The 24369-nt window shown below is 39.3% G+C and overlaps 2 protein-coding genes across 3 annotated transcripts; both read right to left on the bottom strand.

Annotated features, from left to right (window-relative positions):
- Positions 1-279: 279 nt before the first annotated feature.
- Positions 280-11978, bottom strand: LOC113140988 (uncharacterized). Its single transcript, XM_026325147.1, has 5 exons — positions 11885-11978; positions 6532-6599; positions 3098-3565; positions 2887-3003; positions 280-1640 (listed from the first exon to the last, which is right to left on the bottom strand). The coding sequence occupies exons 2-5, from the start codon at positions 6543-6545 to the stop codon at positions 485-487; spliced, it is 1755 nt and encodes a 584-aa protein (XP_026180932.1). The 5' UTR covers positions 6546-6599; positions 11885-11978; the 3' UTR covers positions 280-484.
- Positions 11979-17836: 5858 nt separating this feature from the next.
- LOC113140994 (amine sulfotransferase-like) lies at positions 17837-22280 on the bottom strand. 2 transcript variants are annotated; one of them, XM_026325157.1, is made up of 7 exons: positions 22168-22280; positions 21365-21523; positions 21051-21256; positions 19942-20068; positions 18752-18846; positions 18484-18655; positions 17837-18403 (listed from the first exon to the last, which is right to left on the bottom strand). In XM_026325157.1, exons 2-7 carry the CDS (start codon positions 21504-21506, stop codon positions 18294-18296), a joined length of 852 nt encoding a protein of 283 aa, XP_026180942.1. In that variant the 5' UTR covers positions 21507-21523; positions 22168-22280; the 3' UTR covers positions 17837-18293. The 2 variants fall into 2 exon arrangements, with proteins under 2 accessions (XP_026180942.1, XP_026180943.1); XM_026325158.1 differs by having other exon boundaries at positions 21365-21536; positions 22168-22276.
- Between the last annotated feature and the right edge of the window lie 2089 nt (positions 22281-24369).

Here is a 24369-nt window from a genome sequence, read left to right on the forward strand (position 1 = left end):
GTGTGTTCCCAGAGCCAGAACCAAACAAAGTGAAGCAGCATTCAGTCACTATGCTCTTTACTTGTGGAACAAACTTCCTGAACACCTGAGGTCTGCTCAAGCTGTCAGCTCATTCAGATCAGGACTGAAAACACTGTTGTTTACTGCTGCCTTCAAATAATTGTTCATCCTTGTTTTCTTAATGTGCTTTTACATCTTATTTCAATTTACTTGATTTGATTTAAATTTATTTCATGTTAAATGTCTTTGTTTTTAGATGCTCTTTTCAATGCTTTTAATGTAATTATATGCCTTGTAAAGCACTTTGAATTGCATAGTGTATGAATGGTGCTATACAAATAAATTTGCCTTTGCCTTGCCTTGAATAAAAGGTGTAAAACCTTTAGAGGAAAATCATACTGCACAGTTAACATTTTAAATATGTCACCAGAAACTTGATTAAATTTTTACCACTGCTTCTTTATATCTAGTGTTAGATCTCCCTCTATGAATAAAATGGCTTCTCAATGAGAGCTTTGTTTTTCTCTGATGTCTGCAGGCCCTGACTCAGAGAGTCATGGATCCTCTGCCATGACTCCATCTCTGAGCTCCACAGTGCAGCTCTGGCTCTGATGAACCGTGAGACTTCAGTCTCACTGCCTTTGGCCAGGCTGATGCTGTCTTTACAGATGAAGAAGATATCTAGACCGAGGAAAAGAGCATTAAGACCATAAGACAAACCTACCCTGGCTGACTTGGTGAGAGCAAAAGGCCCTTTGGCTACTGCCTGGCCAATCTCTGGGATATCTGCAGCGACCCTGGAAACATTACGTACTGCTTGAACTCCTTGGACTGCTGAGTCACCAATCTTTGGGATACTTGCAGCCACCCTGGGTACATTATGTACTGCATTGACATCCTCGACTACCATGGTGGCTGTTGACTTACCAATATCTATAGCTTCAGCAACCAAAGGTACATTATACACTGCATTGACATTCTTGACTGCCACGGTGCCTGTTGACTTACCAATATCTATAGCTTCAGCCACCGTCCATGCCAAGCCTGCCACATTGACAGCACCTGAAATGATCAGTTCACCGTTCACTACCCTATAAGCCCAGATGCTTTTCCAAAGTTTCCTGTTTTCTGATTTAACAGAAAATTCTACATTTATCTTGTCTATTGTCCCAATTATTTTGTCCAGCTTTGCTTTTATTTTAGAGACTGGCTGATTTATCACCTCCTTCAGACGATCCTGAACACACTGCACATCCTCCATAAAGCTCTGTAAGGCTTTGTTTGCTTTGTTTTGATTTGTATTATTAACTCCAATTTCTGTGGCTGTGGTGACTAGGTTGTTGACTCCACTGGTGAGTCCAAGCCCGACTCCAGTCATTGTCAGAGGTAAAGAAACACCAGCTGTGAAAGGAGCTAATATTAAACCAACAATAGAAAGCACACCCCCAACAGCCCCCACTGAGCTGCCTGCCACACTGGAGATCTTTGCCCCTTTATTCATCCTGTCCAGCTGAACAGCGCTCTGCTCCAGGTCTGTTAGAAACTGCAGCATCCTGGACTGTCGTGTACTGAACTCACTGATGAAGCCAGAACAGGGCACTTCCTGGAATAAGAACACCATCCGGAAATGTGGGTCCATCCTGAACAATGACAAGATGAAGTAAACATTTGGTCCAAATGAAAAGAAACAAGACTGATTTGGCATCCAGCACCCATGTTAATCTTTCAGTTGACTCACCTTCTGCTATATACACACACACGTTTGTAAGCCAGAAGACCAAGATATTTAGTTACCTGTTAAACTTACTTCTCTACATCCTGCTCTTACTTATTGTACAGCAGGCTACATGCGTCCTGTTTCTTTCTCAGTCATATGCTCTCTCCTCTAACATACTTCATAAATTGCACATTGTGTGCCTGGACCCCAGGACTGAGAGGGAGAAATGAAAATCAGAAAGAGTGGAACCTAAAGTCAATTTAACCAACAAACTCTAAACATCACCTGATTTTCCAAATTCCCTTTCAGCCAGCACTGCTAGCCATGTGACTGCAGGGAATGTAAAGCCCTAATTGATTTAACTCTGTCACTTTTGGTCTCTCACACACTGTGTTTTCACTATTGTTTCCCTTCTTATCTGAAAACATCTGTCATGCCCCTTATGACCACCATCTTGGCAGCACCATTTTTTTTTACTCCTTTGTTTTCCTGCAATTATGTGACACCTTTAGAAGTGGCCATCTTGTTGATGTTAGTTTTCCATCTAGCTTACCTAACCCACACACACCTGTGTATTGTATTAATTTATAACTTATGTGTTCATGTTGCTTAAACAAAATTGACTGTACAGTTGATGTTTGGCCATAAATTATGTTTTAATTGCTGGTGATTGATGTGGTTTTTGAACAATGAAGTTAACCAAGAACTCCTTGTTACCATCATGTTTGTATCTGCACAGTGACTGGTTGTCATGTAATAACTAAATTCAAATGCTTATAGTTTTCCTGATTTTCTATTGGTTTTGTAACTTGAATAATTGCTATTACAAATCTGTGGTTTATCATTTTATCAGACTGATAAAATCATCCCATAGTGACCAATATTTCATGCTGATAACTTTTGTGATATTTAGTTGTTACCTACAGTGGCTTGCTATGATGTTTATTACAGACACTAATTGTGCTGAGAGCATGAATCTTAATGACTCTAGTGAATGTAGTCTTTCACAGCACCCAAACCACATCAACATGCAGCTCAGGGCACATCTGTTTTTAAAGCTACCAGTTCAAGAAAACAAATAGAATTTGTGTTAGGATTAGTAACTAGTAACACTTTGTACAACTCTGGACAAAATCTGTGATCTGTCAAACCACACGTGGGATACTGACCTGATTACATCAAGCTGATTAATGTGACAAAGCATCCTTTGTATGTCATCTTCAGACAAATCTTCGTCGAGGTCTACCATAGTATTGTTGTTCATCTTCAGGGAAGACTTGATGGAGCTGCGAAAGACAGTTATTTATTTACATTTATTTTCTAGATGTTATTTCTTTGGCAAAATGTGCATATTACTCTGCTCATGAAATGTCAGTTTACATTTTCTCTAACTTGTCACAGATTTCCTTGGTGGTCTGAATGTATTTGTCCAGCTGATATGACAACACTTCCACATTCTGCAGTCTGGGAAAGAAGAAGACTTTTGCATCTCTTTTAAACTCCAGCAGCCGGGGGCAGACTAGTTGTGCAGCAATGATGACAACCTGAATGTGGTTAAGACTGATCTCTTCAGGCAGATGTACCAGCTGGTTCTCCACAAACACGAACAGAGAGGTGACCGCCAGCTTCTCCACTGCATCCAGGAACCAGTTGAGCTTCTCCAGGCCTTTCAGAGTGTCCTCCAACACATCAGCCAAACCACTGGCACTGATGTTGTCATTGATCTTCTTCACTTCTCTCCTCCTTGCTTCTATCCATTCAGGAACCTTCTCACAAAAGCTTCTCACTTTGTCAATGTGGCTGAGAGTATCTGTAATGTACTGGCACAAGGCCGCCTGCATGTTGTCTCTGTAACACAAAACCTCAGTGTGAGGTTGGACTAAATTCAATTGTCATTTTGCTCAAAGGACAACAACTTTACTGGCATGTAAAGAATGGATATTATTAAAACACAAGGTGCCTTTAATGTTTTTGTTTTGTTCATGCCGGGGTCAAGGAAATTATAATGAGTCAATAAAAAAATTTGCAGATTTAGCTTACTTACCTACCTCAATAATCTGTATAGAACAATAAATAAGAACAATCCCAGGTTTCTTTTCAGCACTGTAGCCAGGCTGACAAAAAGTCACAGCTCTGTTGAGCCCAGTGTTCCCTTAGCTCTCAGCAGTGATGAATTTATGAGTTTCTTTACAAATAAAATCACAACTATTAGAGATAAAATTCAGCAGATGCTTCCTATACCTGCAATAAATGAATCTTCTACTACAGTAGCTCTTGAATCATCTGTAGGACCTCAGTTATGTTTAGACTGCTTCTCTCCCATAGTTCTCTCTGAATTTACATCAGTAGTTGCTTCATCGAAATCATCAACGTGTCTCTTAGACCCCATCCCGACTAGACTGCTTAAAGGCACCCTGCCATTAATGAACTCATCTTTATTGGACTTGGTAAATTTATCTCTAGTATCAGGCTACGTACCACAGGCCTTTAAGACTGCAGTAATCAAACCTTTACTCAAAAAGCCTAGTCTTGATCCAGGAGTCTTGGCTAATTATAGACCAATATCCAACCTGCCATTTATTTCTAAAATCCTAGAAAAAGCTGTTGCTAAGCAGCTATCAGACCACTTACACATGAATGAACTATTTGAAGATTTTCAATCAGGATTTAGAGCACATCATAGTACAGAAACAGCACTGTTGAAAGTTACCAACGATCTTCTCTTAGCCTCAGATAATGGACTTGTTTCAATACTTGTCCTCCTAGACCTTAGTGCAGCATTCGACACCATTGACCATAACATCTTATTACAGAGACTGGAGCATGTGATTGGTATCAGAGGAACAGCGTTAAAGTTGTTTTCCAATCCTATTTATGGGACAGATTCCAGTTTGTTCATGTCCATGATGAACCTTCCACACGAACAAAAGTTAGTTATGGAGTTCCACAAGGCTCCGTGCTAGGACCGATTCTGTTCACCCTGTACATGCTTCCTTTAGGATATGTCATTAGGAAGCACTCTATTAATTACCACTGCTATGCAGATGACACTCAGTTATATCTATCTATTAAACCTGTTAACACAAACCAGTTAACCAGACTTCAAGCCTGTCTAACTGACATAAAGGCCTGGATGACCAGTAACTTTTTACTTTTAAACTCAGAGAAAACAGAAGTCATTATATTTGGGCCAAAAAATCTCAGAAATAACTTTTCTCAAATTATAGCTACTCTAGATGGCATAACCCTGGCCTCTAGCACTACTGTAAAAAACCTTGGAGTTATTTTTGACCAGGATATGTCCTTTAACTCACACATAAAACAAATCTCTAGAACTGCATTCTTTCACCTGCGCAACATTTCCAAAATTAGGAACATCCTGTCTCAAAATGATGCAGAAAAACTAGTCCATGCATTTGTTACCTCAAGGCTAGATTACTGTAACTCATTACTATCTGGATGTCCCAATATCTCCATAAAAAGCCTCCAATTAATCCAGAATGCCACAGCCAGAGTCCTGACAGGAACTAGCAAGAGAGATCATATTTCTCCTATATTGGCTTCTCTTCATTGGCTCCCTGTAAAATATAGAATAGAATTTAAAATCCTTCTTCTCACATACAAATCCCTTCATAATCAAGCTCCTTCATACCTCAAAGACCTCATAGTACCATATTATCCCAATAGACCACTTCGCTCTCAAGAGTGCAGGTCTACTTGGGGTTCCCAGAGTTTCCAAAAGCAGAATGGGAGGCAGAGCCTTTAGTTATCAAGCTCCTCTCCTATGGAACCAGCTCCCAGCCTGGGTTCAGGAGGCAGACACTCTCTATACTTTTAAGGCTAGACTTAAAACCTTCCTCTTTGACAAAGCATATAGTTAGGGCTGGCTTCAGGCAACCCTGAACCATCCCTTAGTTATGCTGCAATAGGCCTAGACTGCTCGAGGACCATCGGTGCACTGAGCTCCCCTACCCTAACCCCCCCCCCCCCTCTTCTCTCCTCCCACCTCATGTATAGTCCACCATTGAATGTTACTAACCTTGTGCTCTCTCTCTCCCCTAGTTTGTGCTCTCTCCCTCTCTCTCTGTTCTCTCTGTACCTTCTGCAGGTGTCCCTGGTCCTGGAGCTGTATATCGCTGATGTGCAGTTACTGGTCCCACCAACCTGCAGTGTCTATTTGTTGTTTATTGTTGCTGTTCTTTTCTCTCTGCTCTATCCACTCACCCCAACCGGTCGAGGCAGATGGCCGCCCAAACTGAGCCCGGTTCTGCTGGAGGTTTTTTCTTCCGTTAAAGGGAGTTTTTCCTCTCCACTGTCGCCAAGTGCTTGCTCATAAGGGAATTGTTGGGTTTTTAGTTTTAGTTTTTGTAAAGTGCCTTGAGATGATTTGTATTGTGATTTGGCGCTATACAAATAAAATTGAATTGAATTGAATTGAATAGTTCCTACCACCATAAATAATGATACACAAACCAGTTAAAAAGACCTAAAATACTAAAAGTGCTTCTGAATTCTGAGCTAAAGTCTATAAAATAAATAAAATAAATATAAAATATAAAATAAAATAAATAAAAATAAATAAAATAAAAGTTGAGAACATGCAGTTTGTAACTCATGTTATTGCTTCTCATATGCTGCCCTATATGGCTCAATCATTACTTAATGTACTTCACAGTATTCGTTTAGAATTTGTGTGTACTCCTTGTAGTGCTCATACATTCAAGTTATTATAAATTCAAATGTTTTGAGTAAAACTGAATATTTTACAATGGGAAGGCATCTCAATGACTGAAACATTGGTATTCAAGCTTTACCTTTTCCCTGACATCTGTGCGTCTCCACTTGGCCTGCGGTTCCTTGGGAAGTTGATGTAAACTATCAGCTGTGTGGGTAAAAGAAAATTAGATTAAATTAGGCTGTGTAATTTTGAGTCGTCAGGTCACGTGACCTGGAAGCTATTGAGAGAAAATCTTCAATATTAAATATAAAAATTCATTTAAAATTAATATTGAGATACAATTTAATTATAAGATGTGTGGCTCATGATCCTGCAGTAGTCCCACAAATTGTAAGAATTTTTGAGTCAAAATTTTCCATGACTTGGAAGCTACTAAATAAAATTCAAATTTCACTTAATACATTTTTAATAATTCTTATTCATAATTTCAACGACTATGTGTCTTATAATTTTTCTTAGAACATTAAAATATGAATGGAGAAAATGCTTATTTAGTTTAGTTTTTTTTAATATATACAGTGGGTACGGAAAGTATTCAGACCCCTTTAAATTTTTCACTCTTTGTGTCATTGCAGCCATTTGCCAAAATCAAAAAAGTTCATGTCTGAAATGTAATATGTTTGCACATGACATTTAGTAATAAATACTTTAACTCATACTCATTGTGTGTGCAAAATATAAATTACAATGATGGCTGTAAGCTTTAACCTAACTGAGGGCTTTCATTCAGTAACATACAGTGGGTACGGAAAGTATTCAGACCCCTTTAAATTTTTCACTCTTTGTGTCATTGCAGCCATTTGCCAAAATCAAAAAAGTTCATTTTATTTCTCATTAATGTACACTCAGCACCCCATCTTGACAGAAAAAACCAGAAATGTAGAAATTTTTGCAAATTTATTAAAAAAGAAAAACTGAAATATCACATGGTCATAAGTATTCAGACCCTGTGCTCAGTATTGAGTAGAAGCACCCTTTTGAGCTAGTACAGCCATGAGTCTTCTTGGGAATGATGCAACAAGTTTTTCACACCTGGATTTGGGGATCCTCTGCCATTCTTCCTTACAGATCCTCTCCAGTTCTGTCAGGTTGGATGGTGAACGTTGGTGGACAGCCATTTTCAGGTCTCTCCAGAGATGCTCAATTGGGTTTAGGTCAGGGCTCTGGCTGGGCCAGTCAAGAACGGTCACAGAGTTGTTCCGAAGCCACTCCTTTGTTATTTTAGCTGTGTGCTTAGGGTCATTGTCCTGTTGAAAGGTGAACCTTCGGCCCAGTCTGAGGTCCTGAGCACTCTGGAAGAGGGTTTTCTTCCAAGATATCTCTGTACTTGGCCACATTCATCTTTCCTTCAATTGCAACCAGTCGTCCTGTCCCTGCAGCTGAAAAACACCCCCACAACACGATGCTCCCACCACCATGTTTCACTGTAGGGACTGTATTGGACAGGTGACGAGCAGGGCCTGGTTTTCTCCACACATACCGACACAAAAGAGTGAAAAATTTAAAGGGGTCTGAATACTTTCCGTACCCAGTGTATCTTTCCCATTTTTAAATTTTAAATTTAACAGCAGGCTCAATTTGTGGCAGTGGCAGCTAGTAGTGACATTTCAAGAGCTGCCACTACATCTGCACGGCATTTTGGCATTTTGCAAATAGTTAACGGCACCCAGTGCTCTTGAAATGCCCATATGTCTGTACGTTAGCTCTGAAGCCACTCCATTTGTCTGTATCTAAAATAGCTACCGCTGTAATTAACAGCACACAACAGAAAATACAGAAACGAGGTAGTAGACGAAAAATTCAAAGATCATAATAAATGACAATTATACTTTCATATGGAAAACAGAGGAAAAACATAACTTATTGCATTTAATTCATGTGTAGACTGCTGATAAGACAAGAAAAGCGTAGCCTAGTCTACAATGTATATAAAATTGGACTGTTTGATCCTTGTCTTAATTTAAGCATCAAACTCTATACATTTGCATTGCTATACATTTTTACAACAGCCGTAAACTAAATACTAAAGCCATACTAAAATACAGTGGCACCTCTTGAAATACCGTGGCACTTCTTGAAATGCCGTGGCATCTGCAGTGGCACCTCTTGAAATGCCGTGGCATCTGCAGTGGCACCTCTTGAAATGCAGTGGCACCTCTTGAAATGCAGTGGCACCTCTTGAAATGCTGTGGAACCTCTTGAAATGCAGTGGAACCTCTTGAAATGCAGTGGAACCTCTTGAAATGCCGTGGCACCTCTTGAAATGCCGTGGCACCTGTTAAAATGCCGTGGCATCTGCAGTGGCACCTCTTAAAATGCCGTGGTATATGTAGTGGCACTTCTTAAAATGCCGTGGCAGATGTAGTGGCACTTCCGGCATCTGCCGTGGCACTTCTTAAAATGACATGTGTAACCTCACTTAAGACCTGATAATATGAGCACAGTTAGGAATCTCAATAGCATCAAATTTGGACCCGCACCAGAAGAGGCCAGATTCCCAAGAGCCAGTGTTTGAATGTCAATAAGGAATGACACAATAATTAAATTGTATTGAACCGATTGTATTAATGACAATTTGTAAACAAACACAAACAGTCTTTAAACAGAATATAGAAAATAAATTGAATAATAAAATGTGCACTTGAAAAATAAAATAAAAATAAAACTCTCCCAGAGTCAATAGTCAACCTTTGGGGCCCTTTAATCTGTGTCAGCGACAGTGATCCTACCACACAATCTGTGATTGAAGGAATTCAGGAAGTCCTTTATGCAGAAGTCTCCTCTCTATAATCCAAACCTAGCACGCCACCTAGTATCCACTAGGAACTCTTCAAGTCGAGGATGTTGGGATACACTCCCTCGAAGAAGCGATCTCCGAAGGTGGATGTCCTTCAGATGTAACTCATCGGCACGGATGAGTTCAAATCCCTCTGGGGTTTTTTACATCCCAAAAAAAACCCTGACCTACAAACAGGTCAGATTAACCCAAATAATCCCAGTTAATTTTACACTGTCAAAATAAACCATGTCCAGTAATTCTCCAGTCATAAGCATAATTAATTAACTTATCCCCTTGCGATATATCAATTAATCAAGATCAAATATCAAAAGTTTAGTTGTACAACAATTTAAATCTTTAGTTCATGCAATTGTATTTACCTAATAAACTGTAAACGCAATCAAAAAGTTAATACATTCAGGGAATTTTCTTCCCTTTACATAAATACATTCAATCAACAAGTATATTGGCATTATTATATTGGCATAGGATTCTAACAGACTTCTAACAGACTTCTACCATTGTACCACTGAGAGCATACTCACTAACTGCATCTCTGTTTGGCACGGCAACTGCAACGCTGCTGATCGCAAGGCACTGCAAAGAGTAGTGAAATCTGCTCAAAGGATTATTGGCTCCCAACTCCCCTCCATCCACGACACATATCATAAACGCTGTACAAACAAAGCCAAGTCCATTGTCAAGGACGCCACCCACCCAAATCATGGTCTTTTCAGCCTACTCCCATCTGGCAGGCGATACAGGAGCCTGCGTTCCCGCACCAGCAGGCTCAGGTACAGCTTCTTTCCAGAGGCTGTAGCACTGCTGAACAAAACTTCACCTCCTGTCTAGCATTTGCACTTTAAGCTATTTCTAGTAACCTGTTTACATTTTACTATTTGCACTGTTACATGTTTACATTGACTGTATTGCACTGTTTATCAGTTTACATTACTCCTACACTGTTTCACCCAGGACTTGCACTGCTAACACCCCATACTATACATTATATATATATATATATATATATATTTTTTTTTTTTTTTTTTTTTTTTTTTTTTTAATATTCCATAGCCTGCCCATATACCCGGGCAATATATTGTACATATATATTAGTTATATTAGTTATATGGTAAACCTGTATTTATTTATCTATACACTGTACATTATTCATCTCTACTGTCTACACAACCATACTCTACCTGCACTTAGTACTTAATGCTTCTTTGCACTTCTGGTTGGATATCTACTGCATTTCATTTGCTCTGTACCTGTACTCTGCTAAATGACAATAAAGTTGAATCTAATCTAATCTAATCTAATCTAATTGGAAAACAAAATCACACATTGCACCTTTAACTTGACCTAACTGAATCACAGAAAACAACCTAGGGCATTTAGGGTCACGTGCTTATTTATCCCTCGCTGCACCGGTAACAGCAAGAGAATGCACAAAAAATGAACCCTCAGATTACCATGACTCGATAATACAACATATAATGCAACTCCTCATTCGTGTTACCCACGGCTCTCAACATAACAACAACACAGCTCACCGTTGAGTAGTTTTCACAGTTTTCACATCAGTTGATCAGACACTTCACTGGCTCTGTGCACCATTTCTTTCCAGTCGGATGGAAACAGACGGTCCTTGCGATTTTCTGAGCGGCACACATGCGATATAAGCGCAGTGAAAACCGGAAAGCATGGACACTGGAATACGGAACTGATAGGTGGCAACTATGCCAGCTAGCTTGCTGATTGGCCAGCTCAATGTCTGACAACGGAGCCAAAACATTAAGCCTTTCTTAACGTGCATGTGTAACCATGAAATCACACAATGAACCATTTATTTATCTCAGAACAATTTATGCATTTTAAGCCTAGGCTACACATGGCACCGGCATTGGCACCTCTTAAAATGACATGGCACCGGCATTGGCACCTCTTAAAATGACATGGCACCTATTGAAATGCCGTGGCATCTGCAGTGGCACCTCTTAAAATGACATGGCGTCTACAGTGGCACCTCTTAAAATGACATGGCACCTATTGAAATGCCGTGGCATCTGCAGTGGCACCTCTTGAAATGACATGGCACCTCTTGAAATGCAGTGGCACCTGATGCCACTACTCGCTGCCACTGCCACCAATTCAGCCTGGCCCTGCTGCAATTATTCAGCGACGGTCCCAAAAACGGCTTCCGACTCAGTGAGAAATAAGCCGCCCGTTCTCAAGCTCAGATCTCTGCTTCTTATGGAGAGGATGGATCTGTCGAATATCAAATGCCAAAAGTCTGCACTGCAGTAACAGATACTGGCACGTCAGCTGGCGAGTCATGACGCAGCGGAATGTAATATAATGCTGTACTGTTTTGCTTGTGCAGATGCTTTATTGTACATGTAGACCAGAACCTGAATGTTTGATTTCTTTCTTCATAGGAGGAAATAAAAAGAAAACTGTAACAGTTCGTCCCTGTCTCCTGATACCTGACCCCCATAAGTTATTTAATGAAATGTGACCTCTAAAATCTCAGTTCATTTTCATTGAGCACAACCCGTTTCCTAAAAAACTGAAAGCTTCATTATTTTTAAACCATCCTTTATAATCCCCTTTAATCAAATAAATCATGAATATAATCAGAGTTTACCGTGACAGCAAGTGCTGCAGACTCCACAGCGCCTTCTTCCTTCTCCTGTGCAAAGAAAACCAGTGGACTCCTCACACTTATATAAGCACTGAAACTGAAACTGAAAGTATAACAGCAAAAAGCAAGCTGTCATCTGGGGCCAGATTTTTCCAAAATCAGAAAGTGACAATGAAAACGACAGTAAGGATGTCTTGAGCCCACCCATAGGCAGTCAGTACTAATAATGTATGCATGAAACCTATTATTTTCTCTATGATTATAGCAGATGTTTGATCCTATCATGTCAGGAAGTCTATTTTCAAGCACACCTCTGAATAATCTAACATTCCACTTATATCTGGTTTGATTATGGGCAGAAAGACACCTGATTTTACACATATGCCCCTGTGATTTCAGGGTTGAGGAGATTACAGGGTCCTAAGACATAATTCATAATATTAAGGATGGACCTGCTTTTCTATAAAATATTGATAAAACATACGAAAATGTGGGCAGAGTTCAGTGTTTGATTGGTTTGTCTTTAATGTGAAACCTTAATCAACCAATCAACCAATCAAAACTATTTGTATAGCACTTTTCATACATATACTGTGAAATCAATAAATGTCTCTGAGGTTTTGAGCCATGACCAAAAACTCAGTTCTATCTTGATTAAGCTGAAGATTTTTCATTCACATTCATGTTTTGTGGAGAAACAGCAATAACTCATCAGTTTAGCTATGAAAATGTATATGATGATGACACTTGAGGATGTTACCAAGTGGTACCATGTACATATTAAACAGCATTGGGTCTAAAATTGAGCCCTGGGGGACCTCAAAGTGATAAGTTTAAATATGTGAGTAGGAATAGGGTCCAGAAGATAGGTTGTTGTATTTAATTTGGAAATTGCTTTCCAAGCATTTCTCTATATACTACATTGAATACTTCTGTTTATTCCTGTTGCACATGAGAAATATTATTTTTATGTACTGCTTCTGAATTATGTTAGAGCTGATCATTTCTGTTTTATTTTTAAAATGATCTGCAAACTCCTCATATCTAAGAGTTTATGTTCCCATTTCACATTTGAGTTCACATTTTAAGCCCTATGACATTCTATGTTAACTAAATATTTTATCAAGCAAAATAAAAACTTAGGATCCTTCTGGTCATCTTTTATCAGTCTTGAAAAATAGTCTGCTATTGCATATTGAATTGTCTTGTCGATGCAGCTCACAGCAGAGTCAGTAGAAAAACAATGGCCTCTTTATATCAGAATGAAACAGAAACACCACACAGAACAGATCTACATAATGGAGTTTCAGGATGATTTTCAGGAAACTGAAACTGAAAGTTAAAGTGTAACAGCACAAAACAAGCTGTCATCTGGGGTCAGTCTGTTCCATATTGACCAAGTCATGAGTAAAAAAACAGCAGGATTACAGCAAATCAGCTCATAGTTAAAACCGGTTTTACTGATGTTTGGCAAACTGACATGAATGAGTTGAATTTTTATACATGGTCTGTTTCCTTAAAATTAATCTGACATTTGGTCACAATGTTAGAGTTGGTATATAGTAAAGTTCTGGTGGAGGTGTTTCAGATGTGTCGTTTTCTGGTACGCTGGCTGGAGTCTCTCTTCCTGTGTATTGTCTTTGTTTGTGATAAGGAGGAGGTGGGGGAGCAGAGTCCAGGCCTGGATCCACCTTGTGTTACTCAGACAGAACAGGATATAGAGATTTAGTGTCAGAACAATCTTTTGGTCTATATACTATGTGTTCTGGTTCTGTTTGTTTCTGTTTAGACCTTTTGTCTCTATCTTCATACTGCCTTCTCTTCATCTTACTTTCCCTCACTTGACCTTGTTTTTCTTTCTCTCTTTCTTGGACAAAGACTTGTGTTGCTCTGCACTCTCTCTTTCCTTTTCTTCTTTTTTCTTTTTAAGTTTATCTTTTAACAAGGTTAACTGTCGACTACTCAGACTAAACTCCACAGGAAACCCCAGCTCCTACCAGTTGCTTACAACTTGTGTTGTACTTTTTTTTTTTATTTCTTCATTTAACAGTGACAAATAAGTTTGTAGACTAGACCCTGGCCAGGCATTAGCTTCTTTCTTAGTACCCAGTACTAAACCCATTACTCTAGTAGCCGTTCTCCCTTGTTATCTTTCCTCGTGGGACCCAGTCCCTTACTGTGTTGCCTACTACAGTAATTAATTACAAAATGGTCTCTATTAAGACAACCACGGGACCCAGTCCTTTACTTGTACAACATACAACAGTATTTGATAACACAACGGTTCTACTAAAACGATGTCTCGTCAACTACTCAACCTGTCCGTCTGTGTCTCTGCTGCTGGTCCGTACCTTTGTTTCTCGGGTTGGATCGGCGGCCCGGGCTCCTTAGGATGAAAGCTTCTCGACCCACAGTGAGAAATCGCTATTTAGTGCGCACTGTTACTCTCCGTCCATCCCACTCTGACACCTATCTGTCGTGGAAAAAATACTTAGAGGCAAATCTCAGGTCAAAGGATGGCAAATTTAATAGGCAAGGCAACGGGCAAAGCAACAGAATCACAACAGAACATACGGCCTTGCAGGACGGGTCAATGCCGATTGACCACGAGCACAGAAAATGATCAGGTTTTGTATCAGTTGAACAGCATTAATTTACACATCAGTCACTCACATGTAAATCATGCCGGCAGGATGGCATACATAATATAATTAGCGTCTCCCTGACTTTCCGTCTGCTTCCTTGTGACTACAAAGCAGTGTTAAAAGCCTTTGTTGAATTAACATAGGACACAAAAGGGAGGTAGTAGACATTTGTCTGTCAACGTATAAATTTCCCTCCCAGTTAGCACTGCTGCCTCACAGTAAGAAGGTTCCTGGTTTGAAACCCATCAGGGGCCTTTCTGTGTGGAGTTTGCATGTTCTCCCTGTGCTTGTGTGGGTTTTCTCCAGGTACTCTGGTTTCCTCCCACAGTCCAAAAACATGTATGTCAGGTTGATTGGTGACTCTAAATTGCCCATAGGAGTGAGTGTGAGTGTGTGAGGTTGTTTGTCTCTATGTGGCCCTGTGATGGACTGGGGACCTGTGCAGGGTGGACCCCTGCCTTTCACCCTGTTACGCCCCAGCCTAGGGGTTGCCGGAGCGTAACACGATTGAGTTTTCCTCCTAACCTCTTCCACTTTCAACAACCACGAACGATACGAACTACAATTAACAAGAAATTTTAATCTGTTGAAACACAGAATACAATACAGAAGGTTCAAACAAACAAAACGCTCCGTGAGCCCTACGATATTACGAATAATGGAAAACAAACACAAACGCTAAAGATAGCCCTACTCAAACAAAAACACTAGATTTAGCCCTACGGTATCAAACAAACGAAAATCAATAGCAGAAACGCTATAATAGCCCTACGATATCTAATCTAAGAGAAACAACACAAAATCACAGGTCGCTAGCCTGGGAACTCCTAAAACAAACAGGAGAAAACAAAACACAAATGTAGCCTAAATGTCTAAGTATTTCTAATCTAAATAACGAAAATCCTATCAATACTAAACCTACAAAATCGAAACAAAAATCGAATCTCTAACTAACTAATTGCGAAAACGAAGTCTTTATCAAAATCTTTGGAAGTGGCAAAGGTGGGAGAAAAGCTCTTCTGAGCAGCAGTCCGTGGCTTCTTATTGTCCTTCCTGGAAGTGTTGCACCAATCCCGGAAGTCCAATCCACGGGCTTCCTACGTCCACGCCCACTCCATCCTCCGTCACCCCCCCCCACACACACACACACACGAAATGGGGGGGGGGGACCAACAACACACACACACACATATACTGACCTAGGGTCATAACAACCCAAAGAGAGCTGGGATAGGCTCCAGCAGATCCCTGTGACCCTGGTTAGGAATAAGCAGGTATAGATAATAGATGGATTTTGTTGTGTTTAAAAACCTCCTGGAGTCTATTTTATCTGGGGCCACATAACTTTATTTATATTTGATATAGAGACAAGATGAGACAGTTTGAAGGTGCTGATGTGGAGCTGTAATACAAAGGAATTTGTAAAAGTACATCGTCAATTCAGATAAAAAATTAAAAAGACTTTTAGTAGTATAACAAACCACACATTTACACAATGTTTGCTGGTGTGAGAGTCTGTCAGGTAATGAGCCACAGCAGTTTTAAATGGCATCTGTCATTAGAAGGTTTAGTGTTTATGCACCTGGAAACTTGGCATACAGTGGGTACGGAAAGTATTCAGACCCCTTTAAATTTTTCACTCTTTGTGTCATTGCAGCCATTTGCCAAAATCAAAAAAGTTCATTTTATTTCTCATTAATGTACACTCAGCACCCCATCTTGACAGAAAAAACCAGAAATGTAGAAATTTTTGCAAATTTATTAAAAAAGAAAAACTGAAATATCACATGGTCATAAGTATTCAGACCCTTTGCAGTGACACTCATATTTAACTCACATGCTGTCCATTTCTTCTGATCCTCCTTGAGATGGTTCTGCTCCTTCATTGGAGTCCAGCTGTGTTTAATTAAACTGGTTGGACTTGATTAGGAAAGGCACACACCTGTCTATATAAGACCTTACAGCTCACAGTGCATGTCAGAGCAAATGAGAATCATGAGGTCGAAGGAACGGCCCAAGGAGCTCAGAGACAGAATTGTGGCAAGGCACAGATCTGGCCAAGGTTACAAAAGAATTTCTGCAGCACTCAAGGTTCCTAAGAGCTCAGTGGCATCCATAATCCTCAAATGGAAAAAGTTTGGGACGACCAGAACTCTTCCTAGACCTGGCCGTCCAGCCAAACTGAGCAATCGTGGGAGAAGAGCCTTGGTGAGAGAGGTAAAGAAGAACCCAAAGATCACTGTGGCTGAGCTCCAGAGATGCAGTAGGGAGATGGGAGAAAGTTCCACAAAGTCAACTATCACTGCAGCCCTCCACCAGTCGGGGCTTTATGGCAGAGTGGCCCGACGGAAGCCTCTCCTCAGTGCAAGACACATGAAAGCCTGCATAGAGTTTGCCAAAAAACACATGAAGGACTCCCAGACTATGAGAAATAAGATTCTCTGGTCTGATGAGACCAAGATTGAACTTTTTGGCGTTAATTCTAAGCGGTATGTGTGGAGAAAACCAGGCACTGCTCATCACCTGCCCAATACAATCCCTACAGTGAAACATGGTGGTGGGAGCATCATGTTGTGGGGGTGTTTTTCAGCTGCAGGGACAGGACGACTGGTTGCAATTGAAGGAAAGATGAATGCGGCCAAGTACAGAGATATCCTGGAAGAAAACCTCTTCCAGAGTGCTCAGGACCTCAGACTGGGCCGAAGGTTTACCTTTCAACAGGACAATGACCCTAAGCACACAGCTAAAATAACAAAGGAGTGGCTTCGGAACAACTCTGTGACCGTTCTTGACTGGCCCAGCCAAAGCCCTGACCTAAACCCAATTGAGCATCTCTGGAGAGACCTGAAAATGGCTGTCCACCAACGTTCACCATCCAACCTGACAGAACTGGAGAGGATCTGCAAGGAAGAATGGCAGAGGATTCCCAAATCCAGGTGTGAAAAACTTGTGGCATCATTCCCAAGAAGACTCATGGCTGTACTAGCTCAAAAGGGTGCTTCTACTCAATACTGAGCACAGGGTCTGAATACTTATGACCATGTGATATTTCAGTTTTTCTTTTTTAATAAATTTGTAAAAATTTCTACATTTCTGTTTTTTTCTGTCAAGATGGGGTGCTGAGTGTACATTAATGAGAAATAAAATGAACTTTTTTGATTTTGGCAAATGGCTGCAATGACACAAAGAGTGAAAAATTTAAAGGGGTCTGAATACTTTCCGTACCCACTGTATGTTACTGAATGAAAGCCCTCAGTTAGGTTAAAGCTTACAGCCATCATTGTAATTTATATTTTGCACACACAATGAGTATGAGTTAAAGTATTTATTACTAAATGTCATGTGCAAACATATTACATTTCAGACAACAATTTACAAAAGAGAAATCACAGCTAAAAATTTCTAAAGACTCAACAGAATGATAAAAGATACTCTGCTGTGTGCAGAACTACGTTTTCACACACGCATGAACAGTTTTAATTTTAGGAGGGAGGCACACTGCTATTGTTGCCACAAATTCAGTCGTGTAGCACAAACTGGTTTTCTTTTGTTTTTGCATCCACTTAATCGGATTAAAATTTATATCTCTATTTCTGGGTAAAATGTTGACTCCATGACACCTCAGGTTAAAAAAACATGTCTCATGTTTTTGACTCACACAACACACATTAACTGTGAGTAGAGCCAGGTCTCTGTTGGTTTAATTCTGTATATGAGGATTTTGAAGCAATACAGAAAATGACAGGCCTTATTTGTTAATGATCTGCTTATTCCCAGATGAACTTCAGAGACAGGTCACCGAGTTTCTCCTGAAGCAGGTGATCCACTCTCTGACTCTGAGCAGCAGTAAAAATGTTCTTCCAGTCACCAACCTGACCTGCAATGACAAAATTGAAACTCTGCCCTTTATTTCTGCTCATATGATTCTGCACAGGAGCTGCAGTTTTCTTATGTTACCTTTGCGCATGAAGTTCCCACTGATCTTGTCTTGAGGTATAAACTCATAGTTTGCTTTTGGGTCTTTCTTCATGTTCTTAAATGTAGATTTTTCTACAACTTGCTCAATGTCTCCTTCACTGAGGTTTTTCCCTAAGAAAGTGCAGATTTTAGTCACTGCTGCCTTCAGGTCCTGTAGGAGAAGCAGAAGACCAACAGAAAATAAGTAAAACTGCTGAAAACATTATTGGATTGTTTTCAAATGAACCAGAAGAAAGAACATCTTTACCAAAATCATCTCCTCATAGGTGAGGAAGAGGATGTTGTACTGCTCTTTCTTTGTGTGCCACTCCCTGATGTGGTCAAACCAGGATCCTCCTGCAACTGCACAATTGTATGAAATATCTATTAATATAACATTTGATTTAACTCTTTCAAAGTTTTCTTACATACAAATGTTTAGCAATGCCAGTGCTGTGAAACAGGGTCTGTCAGTCCAACAGCCAGTAGGGAGACTGAATGAAACTGGAAATCCATGCTGACCAGAGGATTAATTCAATATTTTTTCATGGTCTCCTTGGATTTTCAATTCATTAAACGGCTGAAAAATATTTTTACAATGATTCAAAGTTTCCAGAGGATGAATCCCACGGACTTTGTGATTGGTGTTTGTGATTTTGAGTGAAATGTTTTAAGAACTATTAGATGAACTGGATAGGTTTCATCTGGGTCAATAATCAGCTTAAAAATCAATTTCTACAATACTCCGTCGGCCTTACAGTAGCTGCACTTTGGGATTAGTTGTAATTAACCAGTGTTACCACGCTAGTTAACATAGTAAATGTTAACTCTATCAGCTACATATAACACCATGTTTTGTTGGCATTTAGCTCAAAGCAAACAGAACTGCTAACAAGGTTACAGAGGCTTACTAACCTGCTGTAGTTGTATGAGATTCCAGCTAATCTACTAGTTTGCTCACAACCACGAGTTCCCCCCAAGATTTTTTTGCACCACTCAGTGACCAGGAAGTAACGAAAGTCTCGTGATAACTCAGCAAAGATTTGATTGGATCATTTATTGCCAATCAAGTATTATGTAATAATAAAACACTGATGGGCAAATAGCCTACTATTTAACTATACTCAAACACGGGATTTTACGATGGCATGAAAAGTATCATAAGTGTTTTATAATTGTACCCTATACAAAGTCCCAAATTATCATATAAGTAAAAAAAGAATAATCATCATTCATTTAGCAATACTGCTGCCACTGCACTCACAACATGATCCTTAATCAATACAAATTTAATACCATGATAAAATTTATTTCTATAAAAATTCGTAACATGTAGAGTCTAAGCCTGGTCAAAAAAGATATTTAAAAGATAAGAATGTGAAAATGTGACAGGCTGTGAGATGATGGGAAAGGAAAGAAAAAAATATGGATTTTATCTGAGGAGCTGAGGTTTCTTACTGTTGCCGGTCAAATACTGCTCCAAAAAGTGCTCAAAGCTCTTGGGAGTCTCCACGTCAGCGCAGACACTGCTGAAGTGGTAAAAGGACACGATGTTGTCCTTTGGGTTACGCATCACATAAATGAGCTGAGAAACAAACACCAACCAGTTTAGCCTGATCCAGTACACACTAGACTCCAAGCCAAATTTAATTGTTTAATGATACCTCATGTTTTTAGCTTAGACAAATAAATTATAAAAGACCATTGCTGGCAGCAAGAATGATAAAAAGACAGTTAAGATAGCCTATGTTATATCACAAATTTGAACCAACTTCTATGATTTTAACTTTGTATCTCATAATTACATCTGAAAATGTCAATTTATTGTATATAAATATTCTTATATAATCAACCAACTTGTCACAAAGCCTAAACATCTGGCTTTTCCAGCTTCTACAATATGAAGATGTGGAGCTTTGTTGTACATTACAGTGAAATTATACATTTGGAACATTAACACCTGTTGCCCAGTGTCAGCTTGGATTGGCCGCAGCCTCTATGAATCGGACAAAGCAGCATACAGCATAGATGGAGAATGGATTTTCAACCAGTGGTTGAGTTGTTGGCATTAACTGTTTTCTTACATTTTATAAACTAAACAATTAACCCGCTGATTATAGTCTACAGACAAACTTTCAGTCATAAACATAATAGCGACTGAACCATGTGCTGTGTGTTTGTAAAACCTTCAGTTATACCAAAACATACGTTCCTTTTTCTATTAAACTGAGACAAAGATTTTCTATTAACCTGATAATACTTACGTGAACTTAAACTGAACAAGATTTATTCTTCTATTCTAAAAGTGTCTATTCTGACAGATTCTTTATGCGTTCAACATGGAAGATTTGTGAAAAGTTTCAAGTAATTATTTATTGATTGACGGGAAATGAAAATTTAATTACAGTAATTAATTTCAGACAGAAAACTAAGTCAATAGAAGAGTTATTTTAGGGTTGAAATTCCTGGTAATCTCATCATTTTGTGGTACAAATGACAGGGAATGTATCATTATATAACTTTTTTTTAATTTTCCTAGTAGTACTGTGCTTGTATAAAATACAGACCTTTGCCTTCTTGTCCTTCAGTCCTGGAGGCATGAGGGTTGGGGTCAGGTGGGAGGCAAAGAACCTTGGAGAGGGTCGCAGAGAATAATCTCCATGATCTTCTCTGTACTCCAGCCACGGCATCTGTTTGAGGTTATTTGGATATTCATTCAGACCCCCGGCCAACTCACAGATAGAGATGATGATCTGCTGAGTCCATATAGTGCCTGTGAGGGGGAACAGTTTTGAAAAATCACACATCATCAGTGAATCTGGTCCCAGCCAGGACAGAAAACCAGGAACACAGATTGATAGCAAAGAGCTGTTTCACTGACCTGACTTTGGATAAGTGACGAGGAATATGTCACTGTCTCGTATTTCAAAGCTCTGCAGTGAATCAATGTGCTCGGCTGTTGTCAGACCAGTAGCAAAGTTGTAGTTTTTATATCGGCAGAGATGTTCAGTGATCTGCTCCATGTTTGTTCTGATTCACACTGAAAAATGGGACTGTCAGGAATAAGAGGACAATTCTGGACTCTGGACTTTGTGCAGGTTGTAAAGTGTTTGTCTCTGCATATAAAGGTATGAAACACTGACTGTGGGGTGCACACTGCCACCAGCAGTAAACTTTAATTGTAATGTACACTGTCAATAAAAAACATTAAATCAGTAAAAAAAATGGCATCAGTGACATGTACTGGCGTGACAGAGCCACATCAGATGTAAGTGGCATCTGTCATTAGAAATGTGGAATGGTTTATATTGCACCTGGAAACTTGGCATATGCTACAGAAACAGAAATAGTAACTCTGTAATAATTGATCCAGTTTCTTACATTGTGTAAAGCATGAAAAGTATCATAAGTGTTTTATAATTGTACCCTATACAAAGTCCCAAATTTTCATATAAGTAAAAAAAGAATAATCATCATTCATTTAGCAATACTGCTGCCACTGCACTCACAACATGATCCTTAATCAATACAAATTTAATACCATGATAAAATTTATTTCTATAAAAATTTGTAACATGTAGAGTCTGGTCAAAAAAGATATTTAAAAGATAAGAATGTGAAAATGTGACAGGCTGTGAGATGATGGGAAAGGAAAGAAAAAAATATGGAGCTGAGGTTTCTTACTGTTGCCGGTCAAATACTGCTCCAAAAAGTGCTCAAAGCTCTTGGGAGTCTCCACGTCAGCGCAGACACTGCTGAAGTGGTAAAAGGACACGATGTTGTCCTTTGGGTTACGCATCACATAAATGAGCTGAGAAACAAACACCAACCAGTTTAGCCTGATCCAGTACACACTAGACTCCAAGCCAAATTTAATTGTTTAATGATACCTCATGTTTTTAGCTTAGACAAATAAATTATAAAAGACCATTCCTGGCAGCAAGAATGATAAAAAGACAGTTAAGATAGCCTATGTTATATCACAAATTTGAGCCAACCTCTATGATTTTAACTTTGTATCTCATAATTACATCTGAAAATGTCAATATATTGTATATAAATATTCTTATATAATCAACCAACTTGTCACAAAGCCTAAACATCTGGCTTTTCCAGCTTCTACAATATGAAGATGTGGAGCTTTGTTGTACATTACAGTGAAATTAATACATTTGGAATTTTAACACCTGTTGCCCAGTGTCAGCTTGGATTGGCCGCAGCCTCTATGAATCGGACAAAGCAGCATACAGCATAGATGGTGACAGAGCCACATCAGATGTAAGTGGCATCTGTCATTAGAAATGTGGAATGGTTTATATTGCACCTGAAAACTTGGCATATGCTACAGAAACAGAAATAGTAATTCTGTAATAATTGATCCAGTTTCTTACATTGTGTAAAGCATGAAACAATCATCCAAACCAAATGCTGCTGTGATCTGAGTTCAGTTTCTGTTGACTGAAGCACAGTAAAGTGAAAACGACAGTCTAATCTAAATGCTGAACTCTGAGTAAATGTTGGCTTTTAGTAAATCAACTACAGTAAATGGCAACAAATGTGAAGAGTGAAGGCCCTCAGTTAACCTAAAGCTTACAGTCAACGTTGTAATCTGTTTTAGACAGTGAGAAGACTTTCCATAATGTTTTGAGAGGTTATCTACCAATTGTTGAGGTGAAGTCCAGATCAATACTAGCCCAGGTCAGGACTTCCAGCTTTGACAGCTTACATACTAAATATCATACAAAGAATCACAGCTAATTAAGGATTACTACACATACACCTGAGAGATAAAAGATGTTCTGCTGTATGCAGGATTACATTTTCACACATATATGAAGAATATTGGAAAAAAGGTACATGTCTAGTGTTGCCACAAATTCAGTTCTGTCTGCTCACACACCAGTTTTGTGGTTTACTTTTGTTTTGTATCAGAACGTTTCTCTGTGTTGTTCAATCTCCCTTTATGGATAAAACTGTAACTCCAGGATACATTAGTTTGGTAAAAACAAAAAAAGAAAGGGTGTATGGGCAATGTATGGGCTCTGCAGGTCAGTGTCAGTGCAAAGTGTACAGCTTTTCTGGCGTTACTTGGGCTTACAAAGGCAGAATAAGGAAGACCAATACAGAGGCAGCCCAGAGGGACATAAGATGGCTGCTGATCAAAACAGGTGGTTTGTGGCCACATTCGAAATGTATGCTTTGTACTAAAAGGTGTAAAATCTTTAGAGGAAAAAGCAAACTGCACAGTTAACATTTTAAATATGTCACCAGAAACTTGATTAGGTGAAATTTTTACAACTGTTTACAACTCCAGGCCTTTCAGAGTGTCCTCCAACACATCAGCCAGCTCCTTCTCCAGCTCTGCACGTCTGCTGTCCACTGTCACCTGGGGAGTCACCTTGCTCTTCATATACTGCAAAAAGGCCTTACCTTTGTTCTTTGATTTAGTAACATGGCTGATTTTCTCAGCCCTGTCTTTGATGTCCATCATCATGTTTAATTCAGTCTCCCTCCTAAGTATCCATTTGGAGCTCCTGTCACAGAAGTCTCTCACTGTGTCGATGCAGATGAGAGTATCTGTGACGTAGCGCCACAAGGCCTCCTGTAGTTCATTTCTACAAGACAAAACCAAAGCAATATTTATGACAGTTCAACAATCCACTAACACACTGACAGGGTCTCAGCCCAGCCTTAGTTGCTCTACTCATCACTGTGGGGATCTGGTAACAGATTCCAAAGTAAAAGTTTAAGTGTCTACAAAATGACCATTTTATGATAAACATAATGTCACATACTATATAATTTAGTTGGAGCATATAAAATTAAAATAGAACTGTGTGGTTGTGAGAGAATGAACAGCACATAAAAGCTGAAGATAAATATTTA

Source organism: Mastacembelus armatus, chromosome 8 (assembly GCF_900324485.2).
Source record: "Mastacembelus armatus chromosome 8, fMasArm1.2, whole genome shotgun sequence".
In the NCBI taxonomy this organism is placed as follows: domain Eukaryota; kingdom Metazoa; phylum Chordata; class Actinopteri; order Synbranchiformes; family Mastacembelidae; genus Mastacembelus; species Mastacembelus armatus.

Excerpts from the sequence above, each read along its gene's own strand:
- LOC113140988 (XM_026325147.1), bottom strand. Across the intron at positions 3,004-3,097 it reads TGTGACAAGTTAGAGAAAAT|CTCCATCAAGTCTTCCCTGA; the intron begins GTAAACTGACAT and ends TGTCTTTCGCAG. Across the intron at positions 1,641-2,886 it reads AATCAGCTTGATGTAATCAG|GATGGACCCACATTTCCGGA; the intron begins GTCAGTATCCCA and ends GTCATTGTTCAG.
- LOC113140994 (XM_026325157.1), bottom strand. The coding sequence starts at position 21,506 with ATGGAGCAGATCACTGAACATCTCTGCCGATATAAAAACTACAACTTT. Across the intron at positions 20,069-21,050 it reads TGAAGGACAAGAAGGCAAAG|CTCATTTATGTGATGCGTAA; the intron begins GTCTGTATTTTA and ends TTTGTTTCTCAG. Across the intron at positions 18,656-18,751 it reads CCTATGAGGAGATGATTTTG|GACCTGAAGGCAGCAGTGAC; the intron begins GTAAAGATGTTC and ends CTTCTCCTACAG.